Below are 12,451 nucleotides of genomic sequence, written 5' to 3'. Positions count from 1 at the left end.
ATAAGGAGATGAAAATATTTTCACTAATTTTTGTTCAACATTTTGGCAAATTAGAGAAAAAGGCCTTCACGAAATATCGCATCAAATGCGTATTTTCTCGCTTGTTCCATTAGCCCCTCTTTTCGTTATAAAGCCGCTTACCCGCTTGTACAATCGGTGGGTTATTTCGCGCACATATGGAGGCTCGCATATGTATGAAGATATCCAAATGGGTATGTGTAGCAGCAAGCACATGTACTAAACGTAAATGCGTTCGGTGAACTTCACGTCTGAGAGAGCCTGTATGGAGAGAAGGCACCTCTGTTTTAAAACAACACAATGGTTTTTTTTTTCCTTATCCCGTAAAATGATAATGCGATAATGTAGCACACCATTTAGTAAAAAAAAAAAAAATCCCCCTTCGCTGTTGTGAAGCGCTTTTAAGTAAAATTTGACTATTTTTTTTTTTTTTTTTTTTTTTCTTCTAAGAGAAAATTAAAGGAAAAAAGGTGAGAGTCCCATCCTGCATATGTATGGTCTGGAGTTTTCAAATGTCTGATGCTACAACATCCATTTGATCATTTCGCCAGCTTAATTCTTCCCCGTGTAGAGGAGCATTCGCGCCTGGGGGGTGGGCATAACAGCACCAGAGAGCCCAAATAAAATTATGCGAAATTTAGCAGAGTGGGTAAATTCTGACCAAAGGGGAGAAGTCGAAAAGGTGTCTCCTTTTTTTTTTTGGGGGTGGTTACAACTATGATATAATCTGCTACTTTTTCCTGAAAGCGCGTGCGCTCAAAAAAATAGCTTATGTTTATCACATCCGTGTGGTGAAATCCCTTTTTTCTGCGCCCCATTTTGAAGAACCTCCCCACGGTCGTGCGCAGTGTGATGAACAACTGTGTTGACGCCCAAGTGCGCATTTGCCCGTTTGGAAATCCACCCATGTAGACGAATACACAGGGCGCACAGTAGTGAGGAGCACACACGGCAACCCTGCAAACCATGCACACGTTTTTCCGTTGTTTGAATTATCGTGTGCACGTGCATGCACATCTGCAGATGTGTATACATATGCACACATATAGCGCCCCAGCGCGGTAACGCAAAAAGAAAAAAAAGATCCCCATCAAATGCGCACGTTTAAGAATATTCTTAAACAAAGCGCAAATGTGAACAGAGGCAACAGCCGTTTTTTTATAAGATCCCGGTTTAAGGAATACCACAACGCGTCGTACAGATATAAAGGTGAAGATGCTACGACGTACGACCGAGAAGTTAAGATAAATCAGATGAATTCGTCTGTCCTGTGCATTTTCTCTAATATGCTGTTAAAGGAAAATATTAAGAATGACTTTATTTGGAAAAAAATCGAAAAGAGGTCCTACGAAATAATGGAAAAATTTGAAGTCGGAGATATTGCGTCCTTCCTATTTTGCTTGAGCAAAATGAGATACGAAACGAACCTGTATGAAAGTTTCATTCCAATCATAAAAAAGAAGAGTGAATATTTTAACACGTCCAATTTAGCTATGCTAATATCGACGTACTCGAAAAGGAAGAAGGAGGACTTAATCATACTGTTAAAGGAGGAATTAAAAAAAAAAGTGCATACCATTCACAACGTAGTGGAGATCTGTATGATTTTAAATGCACTAGTTAAAAGTAAAATATATGATGAACATTTATTTGTCAAACTGAGTAACATAATTGCTGAAAATGTAATTCGCAGCCACGTGCATGTGAGGGACATATGCGTAATTGCCTACTGCTATGCGTGCATATTGTACAAGAATATGAATTTTTTCAAAATTTTAGCGCAAAAAATTGTGATCCTCATGGATGATATAAATTTAGTGGACCTGTGCAGAATATTATACGCATACATGAGAGTAGATCAAAATTTTTATCACATATTAAAGCTATCTGCACTTAAACTAGCCAACGTTATGGACAGCAGCACCATCAGTGACGTCATTAACTGTGTTCATTTTTTACCCATTTTGAAAGAAGTTGTTGAGGTGGGTAATGACGCTGCGACGAAGAGGATTGATCCCCATGTAGACGGGTCGCACAACTACAGCATCGATTACGTACATTTTCTCAATTACATAATAAACGTCTTCAATGAGAAACTGCTCAGCTACTTGAATTTGTTGAGTGCAAACCAGGTGAGCAATTTGTTTTACATTTACTCCAGGTATAACATCCTTATAAGTCTGTCCAAAATGGACATTTTTATTTCGCACATAAGAAACATGAAACTGGCGAGCGAGCTAAAAATTTACATTTTGTATTCGTTGGCAATACTGTTGAAAAATTATGAAAGCAACAACAGTGGTCTGTACAGTTGTGACCTGCTGGACGTAAGCAAAATTTTTGTTAAGCATAATGGCGAACATTTCGTGGACCAAACGCACAGGAAGGACAACGTCAAATGTTTAAATAAGCATGATTACAACGCAATGAAGAATAACCTTCTGTGCTGCTTAACTCAGTGGGAAGACGACATCAACCTGTTTGTAAATAACTACGACGTTTGTTCCATTCAAGACATTATAAAAGTCTTAACCATTTTTTTAATCCTCAATCATACGCGAAACTCACTTATTTCCAGCATCAAAACGTACGTCATAATGAACTACAAAAGTGTGAATGAACACAATGCCTACACCTTGATGTTTTATTTTCAAAAATTAAATGTGATAAATGATGAGGAGGACTTTGCACAAATTTTGAAGTGTAAAATTAAATCGCTAAAGTGAAACAGCCAAAGTGATCAACAAAATGAAAGTTTGCATGAACAAAAGTTTGCCAAAAAAAAAAAAAAAAAGCTACCTCATTTTACGCCTTTAAAAGGAAAAAATCTGCCATGTGCATGCAGAATATTAAGTACAAGCTTAATTTTTTTTTTTTTTCTTCCTGTTTTGCTTGAACAAGTCATACGTTTTGCGCAAATAAAATAGCCATAAATTGCATAAATTGCATTAATGGCGTAAACTGCATAAATGGCACAAATGGCAAATGCCTTTTGTAATCCTACACTTTGTGCTTTATTTTTTTTTCCACTGTAAAAAATTCTGCAAGCAATTCTGCAAAAAATTGCCCATCATTTGAGGATTTTTTTTATTTTCCAACACATTTTTCGTTTGTAGAAGCTTTAACCGCTTTTTATCTTTATCTTCATTTTTATGCCATTTTTCCCCTTTTTTTTTTCTCCCCCCACCATTTACGCTTTTTACAATTCCCCTTTTTTTTGCAAACTTTCCTTTTTCGTTTGAAGACCCTTTCGTTGTCCCCTTTCCCGCTGCTGCTGCCATATTTTGTTCAAAAATAAACGCAAAAAAATTGAAGCACATATTTTTGACTTATATATTTATTACAAAGACGCATAAGCACATCGTAGACAGAGTGAAAAATTACATTCTTTTTTACAACTATCAGCAGATTGTGGAAAAAAAAAAAAAAAAAAAAAAGGACCTTGCAAAAGTCTGCACAAAAACCAAATTTACCCTTTTAACGCAAAAAATTTATTCAAAATGTTGGGGCTAGGAAAAATGAGCAAGTGCTGCTGCTTCCCATTAGCGGGGGGTTGCATCATTGGAATTATGATTCATATAGGATTTTGCATATCAGCAATATTCTCCCATGGTGAAGAATACAGAATTCTCCTCATAATTACGAATGCAGTATTGGCATCCTTGTTAACTCTTGGATTGACGCTCAAAAATTATATTATTTTTTGCATTGCTGCTATTTCTGTGGCCTTTATTCTGGCAAATTACATCGTATCCTTTATACTTGTCTTCATTTCTCTTTTTGTAAAAGATAAGTACACACTGGAAAGTAAAATTTTTACCACAGTTATTGTGTTCATTATGATGTTCACAACAACCGTTTTCTTTAACATTTATTTATCCATATTTAACGTTATGAAAGCTGGAGGAACAGGCTGGGAATTCAAGAACTATATGGAGATCGAGTCCGAGAAGCAGTTGGACAAGAGGGAAGAAAAGAAGGATGCGAAGAAGGAAGAATCCGGCACCTATAGTGATTACAAAGCTTAATTATTGTTGTGCGAGCTGGAAAGCCCAAAGCATAGGCGACTTCCGCGGGGGGCATGTGATGTGCGCGCTGTTTTAATCGACCAGCGCAACGCGTAAGCCACGCGAACAGGAGACATGCGCCTGACGCTCGCCCAAGATGCTGAGAAGTGACGTGGTTATTCACCCCCCATGGTACCCCTTCAAGGCGCCTTCGTGAAGGGAGCGAAGCGCATGATAAGGGCAAAATGAGTGATAAGTGCGAAATGAGTGATAAGTGCGAAATGAGTGATAAGTGCGAAATGAGTGATACGTGCGAAATGAGTGATATGTGTGAAGCGCGTGAAAAAGGTGAGAGAGGCGAAGAATCACCCATGCCCAAGCGTGAGGCCAAATTTGGCCGAGAAACAAATCAAGCCAAGTAGAAGAAAACGAAGCGTCAAGTTGGTTATCCCTCATATGCGCCACCTCCTCCCCGAAATTGTGCACGCAAATGAACAGTGCATGAGCTCCTGCATTATTCCCCCTTTCTCTTTCGTCTCCACGCCTCAATTTATTCATTTGCCTATTCCTTTTTTCACGTATTATTTTTTCATGTGATCTTCACAAGTTCGCTTCATTTTACGCGAGGAACATAAGGCTCGCCTGCTTACGAAGTTTTTACTTTTGCAAAAATTGGAAACTGAACCCCTATTCATTAAATTATCAATGTGCACTATTAGTTATAAATAAGAGGCTATAATTAAGCAGCTGCGTTAGGTAGCTGCGTTAGGTAGCTGCGTTAGGTAGCTGCGTTAGGTAGCTGCGTTAGGTAGCTGCGTTAGGTAGCTGCGTTAGGTAGCTGCGTTAGGTAGCTGCGTTAGGCAGTTAGAATTGAGAAAAAGAACGGGTGCACGCGCGTTCCATTTTGGCGTTGTTACTTTTACAAAATTGTAAAATGCAGCAAAGACGGCGCCAAACGTGTGTGCAGGTAAGTTTGTTCAGTTAATGATGCACACTGCAGTGTTATTAACATTCATGTGGCTGTTTTTTTTTTTTTTTTTTTTTTCTCACCATCAGCTAGGTGGTTCCATTTTAGGGGGAGGTTTACATAGTATAACTAACACATATGGGGGCTTAAAAAAGGGGTGAAGTGGCCTAGCATACGGCGCGAAAAGGAAAGCAATTAGCCTGAGGATGAAGGTGAGCTTTCCTGTTCACAGGGGAAAATGACTATTCCATGTCATCACATTGGTCAGGCTGGATAGAATGATCGCAGTTCGTCCGGGAGGTTCACATTTTCCTTATTAAATGTCACACAGACGCTTTTGTGAAGGGGGAGATGCTGCCCGTTCAATTTTCACATACGTGGAAACCTTTCGGTGTGCCATTTGGTAGGTTATGCTCCTTCAGTGAGCAATTATGCACATATATCTGTGCATATCCCTACCCATTAGAACAGTCGAACGTGGTAATGTTACTCCCAGTGTTGTATCCCTGGAGAGGGGTACACCGCCATACAATCACATATGCAGAGAATGTCCGTTTGGGTTTCGTAAATACGGCTTACTGCACACCTTCCAAAGGTTCCATTTAAACCTACACAATTGTTTTCAATTCGATGACATTGCGATTGGGTGCCATTCGCCCTACTTGCCCCATCGGGGAAGAGTGTCCGCAAAGGATACGAACAAAATGAGATAATTTCACTCCGTTTTGCGGAAGCTGACAATAATTTTAATTTCGTTGGAGAGTCCCATACGTTCGGGTAAATACCTCCACGTTAAAGGCTTTAATAGCCCTGCAGCAAAATGGTAATATGTGGCTCTGTGCTGCTTTTGCGCGAAAGGGGAAAGTAAAAAAATAACTGCCACACATGCGGCAAACAAATTGCATTTTCTCAGTAGAATTCCAATAACAGATGGTCGTAAGGGAGATAAATAAGAACATGCTCGAGTGTTTTTTTTTCTTTTTTTTGTTGCCTAACCCAACCGTTCGTTCCCACTTCCTACTTTGCTGCGTGTTCGTTTCGCTTAGTGCTGTGCCTATATTGTGTCATATGTGTGCCCTAAAAGGCGAAAAAAATTATGAAAATCGAAAGGTAAAGGGATAAACAGGACTGTCAACTGTGGCCACACGAAGGTTACCCTATTCATCGTAAAAATATGGCAACGAGAAGGGGCTATCACAGGGATGCGCATATAGCGCTTGTATGCATATGCGCTTGTAAGGAGGCCCACTCCAGTGTGATTCTCACCGATTGGATGACAAAACCAGAAAAGGAAGCACTCGCGCATGTACGTGTTAATGCACATGGGGGGTATTGCCACAGGGTATTATTTGTCCTCTTGAACACTTTTGTTAGGATAAACCCACTAGTGGTGGAAAGAGCACGAAAGGTAAACGCTTTATCGTATGGTGGGAAGTGGTAAGGCAAAATTAACCCCCGCGGGAATTGTGCCCCATCTGGTATGCACTCAAGAAGGAAAGCCATCAAATGCATAATTGAAGGATATACATTGGATAATCTCAAAAAAAAAAAAAAAAAAAAACAAAAAAAGTGCCCATCCTGTAAAACCGCCCTTTTTACACTTTTCTGAGATAAATTAAGAACCAAAAGGCGATAACACAAAGAACGCAATTGCGAGTAGCCACAGTGAAAGGGCCAGCCTTACATCGCCATACCCCACACAAGCAGTGTATCCTCTTTACCCTGTGCGCAAAATGGCAGAAAGGGGGGGGTGCCTGATGAGCGAAATTGACAATTTAATCAATGACGTGGAGGAGGAGGGAGGAGAAAATTACGACGAGCTGCAATTCTGTGTAGCTCCAGTAACAGTCCCAAGAAATTTCATAAAAGATACCAAGACAAAATGTAGCAACAACAAACTGTTTGATTTTCACAAAGGTACAACTACACTGGCCTTCAAATTTAAGGAGGGAATAATTGTGGCTGTGGATTCTAGAGCCTCCATGGGTTCCTTCATATCTTCACAAAATGTAGAGAAAATTATCGAAATAAATAAAAACATCTTAGGGACCATGGCAGGAGGAGCGGCAGACTGTTTATATTGGGAAAAATATTTGGGAAAAATTATAAAAATTTATGAATTGAGAAATAATGAGAAAATCTCTGTCCGAGCAGCCAGCACCATTTTAAGTAATATTTTATACCAATATAAGGGGTATGGGTTATGCTGTGGAATCATCTTAAGTGGTTATGATCACACCGGTTTTAATATGTTTTACATTGATGATGAGGGGAAGAAAGTGGAGGGGAATTTATTTAGTTGCGGAAGTGGTAGCACTTATGCCTACTCCATTTTGGACTCTGCCTATGATTACAATTTGAGTCTGGAGCAAGCCGTGGAACTGGCCAGGAATGCAATTTATCACGCCACCTTCAGGGATGGAGGCTCCGGTGGGAAGGTTCGAGTTTTTTACATACACAAGAATGGCTACGACAAAATTATCGAGGGGCAGGATGTGTACGAGCTGCATTATCATTACACGAACCCGGCGCAGAACGACCAGCACGTTATGTAGGAAGGCCTAGTCGAGCCGCTCCTCCGGCGTTCCACTGTGCATTTTGTGCCCATTTTGTGCCATTTTTTTCGCAATTCTTTTTGCAATTCTTTTCCCAACTTTTTGCCTTTTTTTTCCATTTTTTGCACAATTCCTACATTGCACGCGCAGGTCAAACTGGGCAAATGCCTTTCAAAAGAAACCTTTTTTCCCCATTGCACGGGGACCACTGCGAACCCTTTTGGCCGCAGAACGGTCCGCACTTTTCCTGCCTGCCCATTTTGTGCTTCCACACATTTACAACGCATTATATGAGCAGTTTGGGACTAAAAAAAAGTTTTACATTATTTTTTTTAACTTTACAAAAGGGATGGCGGCGCGGTGTGCGGGAGATTAAAAATGACGGTTGATGCCATTTGGGCATGCGCAAGGGGGAGGCGCACCGAGTGGAGGGGCAAATGGGGACGATAAAATGGGAGGCACATGCACACAAGTGCAGAAAAACCCTCCCTTTCTGAGCTGCTAAACTCCCCCCTTCCCTGCTGCTAAAGGTAATCCCCTAGCTTCAGCATGAGGAAGTTCTTGAGCAGGTAACTGGCGAGCACCGAAAATATGGAGTAGCAAATGTAATTCCCGTCCGAGGAAATGAATATATAATAAGCAATGGTGTTGCAAGTAATGGTGTACACATGTAGGTATATATTGATGTAGTTATAATTGAACACCTTGAGGATGAAGTAAATGACGAGGGGGTAATTGCTCAGCACAAACAGCATAAAGAGGTAATTGTACTTCACCATGGTTATCCTAATTCTGTATTTCCTCTCCTGATATAGCTTGAGGAGATAAGTAAAAATGCACAAAAGAAGGAAGTAGACCAGATAATTAATGACCACCGATTTTAATTTCTTAAAAGAAAAGGAAGAGTTACATATTTTCAAAATATATTTTTCATTATCCAAATCGGAAAATAGCAGTTTGGAGTACATTGAGATTTGCTTAATTTTAAATTTTTTTTTCTTTTGATTTTGCTTCTTCGTTATTTCGTCCACATTTTTGTGAAAGGTAAAATCGATGTTTTTGAAAATATTTCTGCACAAGCTGTTGAGTTTATCCCCCGAGTTGTTTAAATTTTCATAGGGGTGGTCTTGAAGCTCATAATCGTAGCATTTATTGGAGGGGAAAATTTCCTTTCTCGGGTCTGGACAGACACCCTTTGTAGATGCTTTCCTTACAAATGAGTTTGCCTCACTTTTGAAGTAATTCTTTTTTTCACTCCCCTTTTGGTAAAAAAATATGCTCCACAAAAAATTTAGAAGGTAATGGATGTTGTAGGCTTCCTTCTCCCTCGTCTCCAGCACTATTTTGTGCTCATCAATGTGGTAATACACGAGGACGTTTGTAATTTGGAACAGGCTGTTGTATTCTTCCGCGTTTTTCAGCGTGACGATGTCGTTCCGCAGCAGTTGATGGTTTTTTTTTAATTTGAAAATCGATTCGTACTTCAAGCTCCGCTGTACCAGCTGCAGCAGCTTTTTTTTGGCGTCCCGGAATGGGAGTAGGTTAGTCCAGCTGGGGCTCTCCGAAGGGGTCTTCCCCCCCTCACTAAGATGCCCCTTCCAACTGCTCTGCTGCCCCTTCCAACTGCTCTGCTGCTCCTTCCAACTGTTCAGATGCGCCTTCCACCTGCTCAGCTGCACGTCCTTCCCCCCAGGGCTCTCCTTATTGTGCAGAAACAAATCAATCAGCCGCTTATCATAGTCCTCCGTGTGCTCGTACTTGCGGTTGAGGATGCACACGTTGTGGTCCCTAAATCTGTTGTGGAAAATGCACGTCAGAAATTTGTTCTTGTGTATATTCACCAAATTGGGAACATTCGACTGGTTAAAGATGTTATATAGCCCATACAGCTTATGCTTATCGTCGTATTTGTACATAAAAAGAGTGTATGAAGAGCAGTTGTATTCCGTGGGGTAACTCCTTTGGGTATTTTCCCCGAAGGTGGTGTTCATAAGAAAGAAATCTGAGAAGGTGCGTCCTCCCTCCCTATGGTCACTTTCAAAGTTGGGGTGTAAATACGCATTTATTATTAAAAACAAAATGATCATTTTAAGAAAAAAAACGTGAATAAATTTGTCGTGATACTCCAGCCGATTAAATATGATGTGTCTATACACTTCGGGCTTCAGGAATAAAATGTTAATAAAGATGAGGAAGGTGTTTCTCTCCATGTACTCATCGCATATGTTGCTGCACCGATTGCATTCGTTCAGTTTTATGTTCGTCTTGTTGTACACCGTGTACAGACTGGAGTTGCACCTCCCGCATTTGATGCAAATCATCTTGTCCCTTTCGCCTTCCGTGCGCGCTGCGCCAAGTTGGGGTTCCCCAGCGGGGGCGGAGCGGGTGCACGAGCGAGAGCATGGGCGGGCGCATGAGCGGATGCACATACAAGTACATGCCCCTTGAGTACATACCCCTTTATTTCATTCACTTAGCGAACACGCGAAGAGAACGAAAAAGATTTTCTTAGGGATAAACCAAACCGATGCTGAGCTGGCAAATTTTAGAATTGCTCGGGCATGCTAACCCTATCCCGTATTCACATTTCCAACGCATCAGGGAACGTGCGCGCGTTGCGGGGTGTTCGATTGGTGGTTAATGGGAAGGGGAAGTACCAAACGGGGTGTAACGCGAGGCTTAGGCTAACCCGTGCCGCTTCTTTTAATCACTTCCACATTTGCTGCCTCTCCGCGCCCTCCAAACGAGCACGAAGCGGAGTTCCCCTTTAGGTAAACGCGGAAGGTCCGTAAGCCACAGAGTTTACGCGCGTAAACATGTTTGTGGCAATTCACTCGGCCGTCCTTAACGCTGAATTATCCGCACGCTCACCTGTTGAGCGGATCGATCGTGGTGTGCAACTACAGCGTACACGCTTTTTAATTGTTTTTTTTTTTTTTTTTTTTTCAACGCAAACTATGCGAGTTCCCAAAATGGAACGATCTTTTTTACGCCACAGTTACATGTGCACCTCAAAATAGGCACAATGGTGGGCAGAAAGCCTTTACAATGATTAATAAGAAAGTTTGGTCAAAAGGAAATAAGTATATGCGTGTAAATAATTACGCGCGGGTGTACACATATATATATATGCATATGTGTACGCGCGCGGGCAGGGACGTAAAAAAAACTATACAGCCATAGCTGCGCAAACTGCGCCAAATAATTCACGGGGGGGGTTAAAAGGGGCGATCTCCTTCGGAAGTAACGCTCGCGTGGGTGCCCATGCGGGAGTGGCACTATACAGATGGACGCATCCGCAAACGCACAATTTATCTATTCTTTCGATATAAGTAGTTCATAAAAAACAGCAAAAAGAGGAAGAACAGGATGAGGTAAAACATGTATTTATTTCCCTAAAAAAAAAAAAAAAAAAAAAAAATACGATCATGTGAAACTTTTTCGAGTAAAGCAGTTTGGAGCATTTAAAATATTTTTTTCTCTCACTATACCTTTGTCTTTATAATATTTTTCACGCGCCTGTACACGCCTGTTAACTTTCTGTTCACGTTTTCCATCCTGTCCGACTACGACGAAATTGTAGCAAAAAAAAAAAAAAAGGGGGGGGTATTTCAATGTGTGCTTATTTGAGGGGGGTAAATGGTACGACAACTTGGGAAGGGGTGGTAGTGGTAACATATCAGGGTGCCACTCCCTGGGGATAAAATTTTCCTCTTTTCCTTTTTACCAAATTATCCAGGAGGGAGTTCGATGTGCGGACTTCATTTCTCAGGTTGGATCCCAGCTTCGAATTTTTGCGAATAAAAAGATGAGAAAAAAAAAAAAAAAAAAAAGTTACTCATTTGAATGTCATAACTGGGTGCCCATTCATGTGTGTACATTTGTGGCCACTCTACCTGCCCCTACTCGGAGCAGTCGTTTGTCCTATTCACATGCACACGCAATCATATTTGCAACCCTTTCGCACAGTTTAGCTGCGAAGTGTCTTACCAGTTTGAGGGTCTGAACCTTCTTCTCCAAATCAAGTATGTAGTTGTCATTTTCCTCCAGGTATATATTTATATTTTCATTATATATGTCGTTGTTATTATTATTATTTTTTTTTTTTTTTTTCCTCGAATTAAAATCCATATTAAATGAACGTTTTAAAAATTGTCATTCTACCGTTTCGATGAGGTGAAGAAGGCTTATAAATATTAACGCGCTTCCTTTTTAAGGGAAAAAAATGGAAATCCGGTAGAGCGAAAAAAAAAAAATTTACAAATGATGTTTTTTCCGCCTGGGGAGTAGTCTAACAGGGGTTTCTCAAAATGTGAATGCGCTTAGGTAGTAACGCTGTCCCTTTCGTCTTCCTGTTTTTGCTTCCTTCTCCGTTCCGTTGCTCCTCCCGTTAATTTTATTTTTTGGCCTGGCTGCCCAATTTGAAAAATCTTCTATTTGGGGTGACTGGCGAGATGTTCTCATCTGCGACATGCGTCCGCGGAAGTTCGAATCTGCAGGAAGTTCTCCGTGTACGCGTTTACGTTTATGCGAGAGGGGTATACCCAATGTGTACATAATAACGTGAAAGGGAAAGTGCGGAGGAATGTAAAAACTGGGGAAAAAAGGCTAACAGGTTGGCGGTAAAATGGTGATAAAATGGCCGTAAAATGGCGGTAAAATGGCGAACAAATTGGCCATAAAATGGCAATCAGATGGCGTTAAAAACGGCGAACGAATTGGCAAAAATGACAATAGAAATGACAATAGAAATGACGATAGAAATGACGATAAAAATGGCGATAAAAATGGCGATAAAAATGGCGATAAAAATGGCGATAAAAACGACGAACAGTTTGGCAAAAAAACGACGAACAAATTTGGCGCGCAAAGTGACCAACAAATTGATTACGGAGAAACGAAAC

The 12,451-nt window shown here is 40.7% G+C and overlaps 5 protein-coding genes across 5 annotated transcripts, besides 6 other annotated features; 3 read left to right on the top strand and 2 right to left on the bottom strand.

Moving 5' to 3' along the window:
- Window positions 1-81: 81 nt before the first annotated feature.
- Window positions 82-112: a microsatellite.
- A 1,000-nt stretch (window positions 113-1,112) lies between these two features.
- On the top strand, window positions 1,113-2,744 carry PVX_094800 (hypothetical protein, conserved; the record flags this gene model as incomplete). The annotated part of the gene is made up of 1 exon (XM_001614377.1): window positions 1,113-2,744. One exon carries the CDS (start codon window positions 1,113-1,115, stop codon window positions 2,742-2,744), a length of 1,632 nt encoding a protein of 543 aa, XP_001614427.1.
- Window positions 2,745-3,518: 774 nt separating this feature from the next.
- Window positions 3,519-4,046, top strand: PVX_094795 (hypothetical protein, conserved; the record flags this gene model as incomplete). The annotated part of the gene is made up of 1 exon (XM_001614376.1): window positions 3,519-4,046. The coding sequence occupies one exon, from the start codon at window positions 3,519-3,521 to the stop codon at window positions 4,044-4,046; it is 528 nt and encodes a 175-aa protein (XP_001614426.1).
- A 2,332-nt stretch (window positions 4,047-6,378) lies between these two features.
- Window positions 6,379-6,401: a microsatellite.
- Window positions 6,402-6,725: 324 nt separating this feature from the next.
- Window positions 6,726-7,547, top strand: PVX_094790 (20S proteasome beta subunit, putative; the record flags this gene model as incomplete). The annotated part of the gene is made up of 1 exon (XM_001614375.1): window positions 6,726-7,547. The coding sequence occupies one exon, from the start codon at window positions 6,726-6,728 to the stop codon at window positions 7,545-7,547; it is 822 nt and encodes a 273-aa protein (XP_001614425.1).
- Window positions 6,778-6,805: a microsatellite.
- Window positions 6,848-6,869: a microsatellite.
- A 524-nt stretch (window positions 7,548-8,071) lies between the features above and the next one.
- Window positions 8,072-9,868, bottom strand: PVX_094785 (hypothetical protein, conserved; the record flags this gene model as incomplete). Its single annotated transcript, XM_001614374.1, has 1 exon — window positions 8,072-9,868. The coding sequence occupies one exon, from the start codon at window positions 9,866-9,868 to the stop codon at window positions 8,072-8,074; it is 1,797 nt and encodes a 598-aa protein (XP_001614424.1).
- Window positions 8,858-8,879: a microsatellite.
- Window positions 9,869-10,633: 765 nt separating the features above from the next.
- Window positions 10,634-12,387, bottom strand: PVX_094780 (SNARE domain containing protein). The gene is made up of 4 exons (XM_001614373.1): window positions 11,538-12,387; window positions 11,275-11,331; window positions 11,039-11,113; window positions 10,634-10,942 (listed from the first exon to the last, which is right to left on the bottom strand). The coding sequence occupies exons 1-4, from the start codon at window positions 11,676-11,678 to the stop codon at window positions 10,859-10,861; spliced, it is 357 nt and encodes a 118-aa protein (XP_001614423.1). The 5' UTR covers window positions 11,679-12,387; the 3' UTR covers window positions 10,634-10,858.
- Window positions 11,752-11,776: a microsatellite.
- Window positions 12,388-12,451: the final 64 nt, after the last annotated feature.

This window comes from Plasmodium vivax, chromosome 8 (assembly GCF_000002415.2).
Source record: "Plasmodium vivax chromosome 8, whole genome shotgun sequence".
NCBI lineage: Eukaryota > Apicomplexa > Aconoidasida > Haemosporida > Plasmodiidae > Plasmodium > Plasmodium vivax.
Note: the sequence above shows the minus strand (reverse complement) of the source record. Positions and strands in the feature narration are given on the sequence as shown.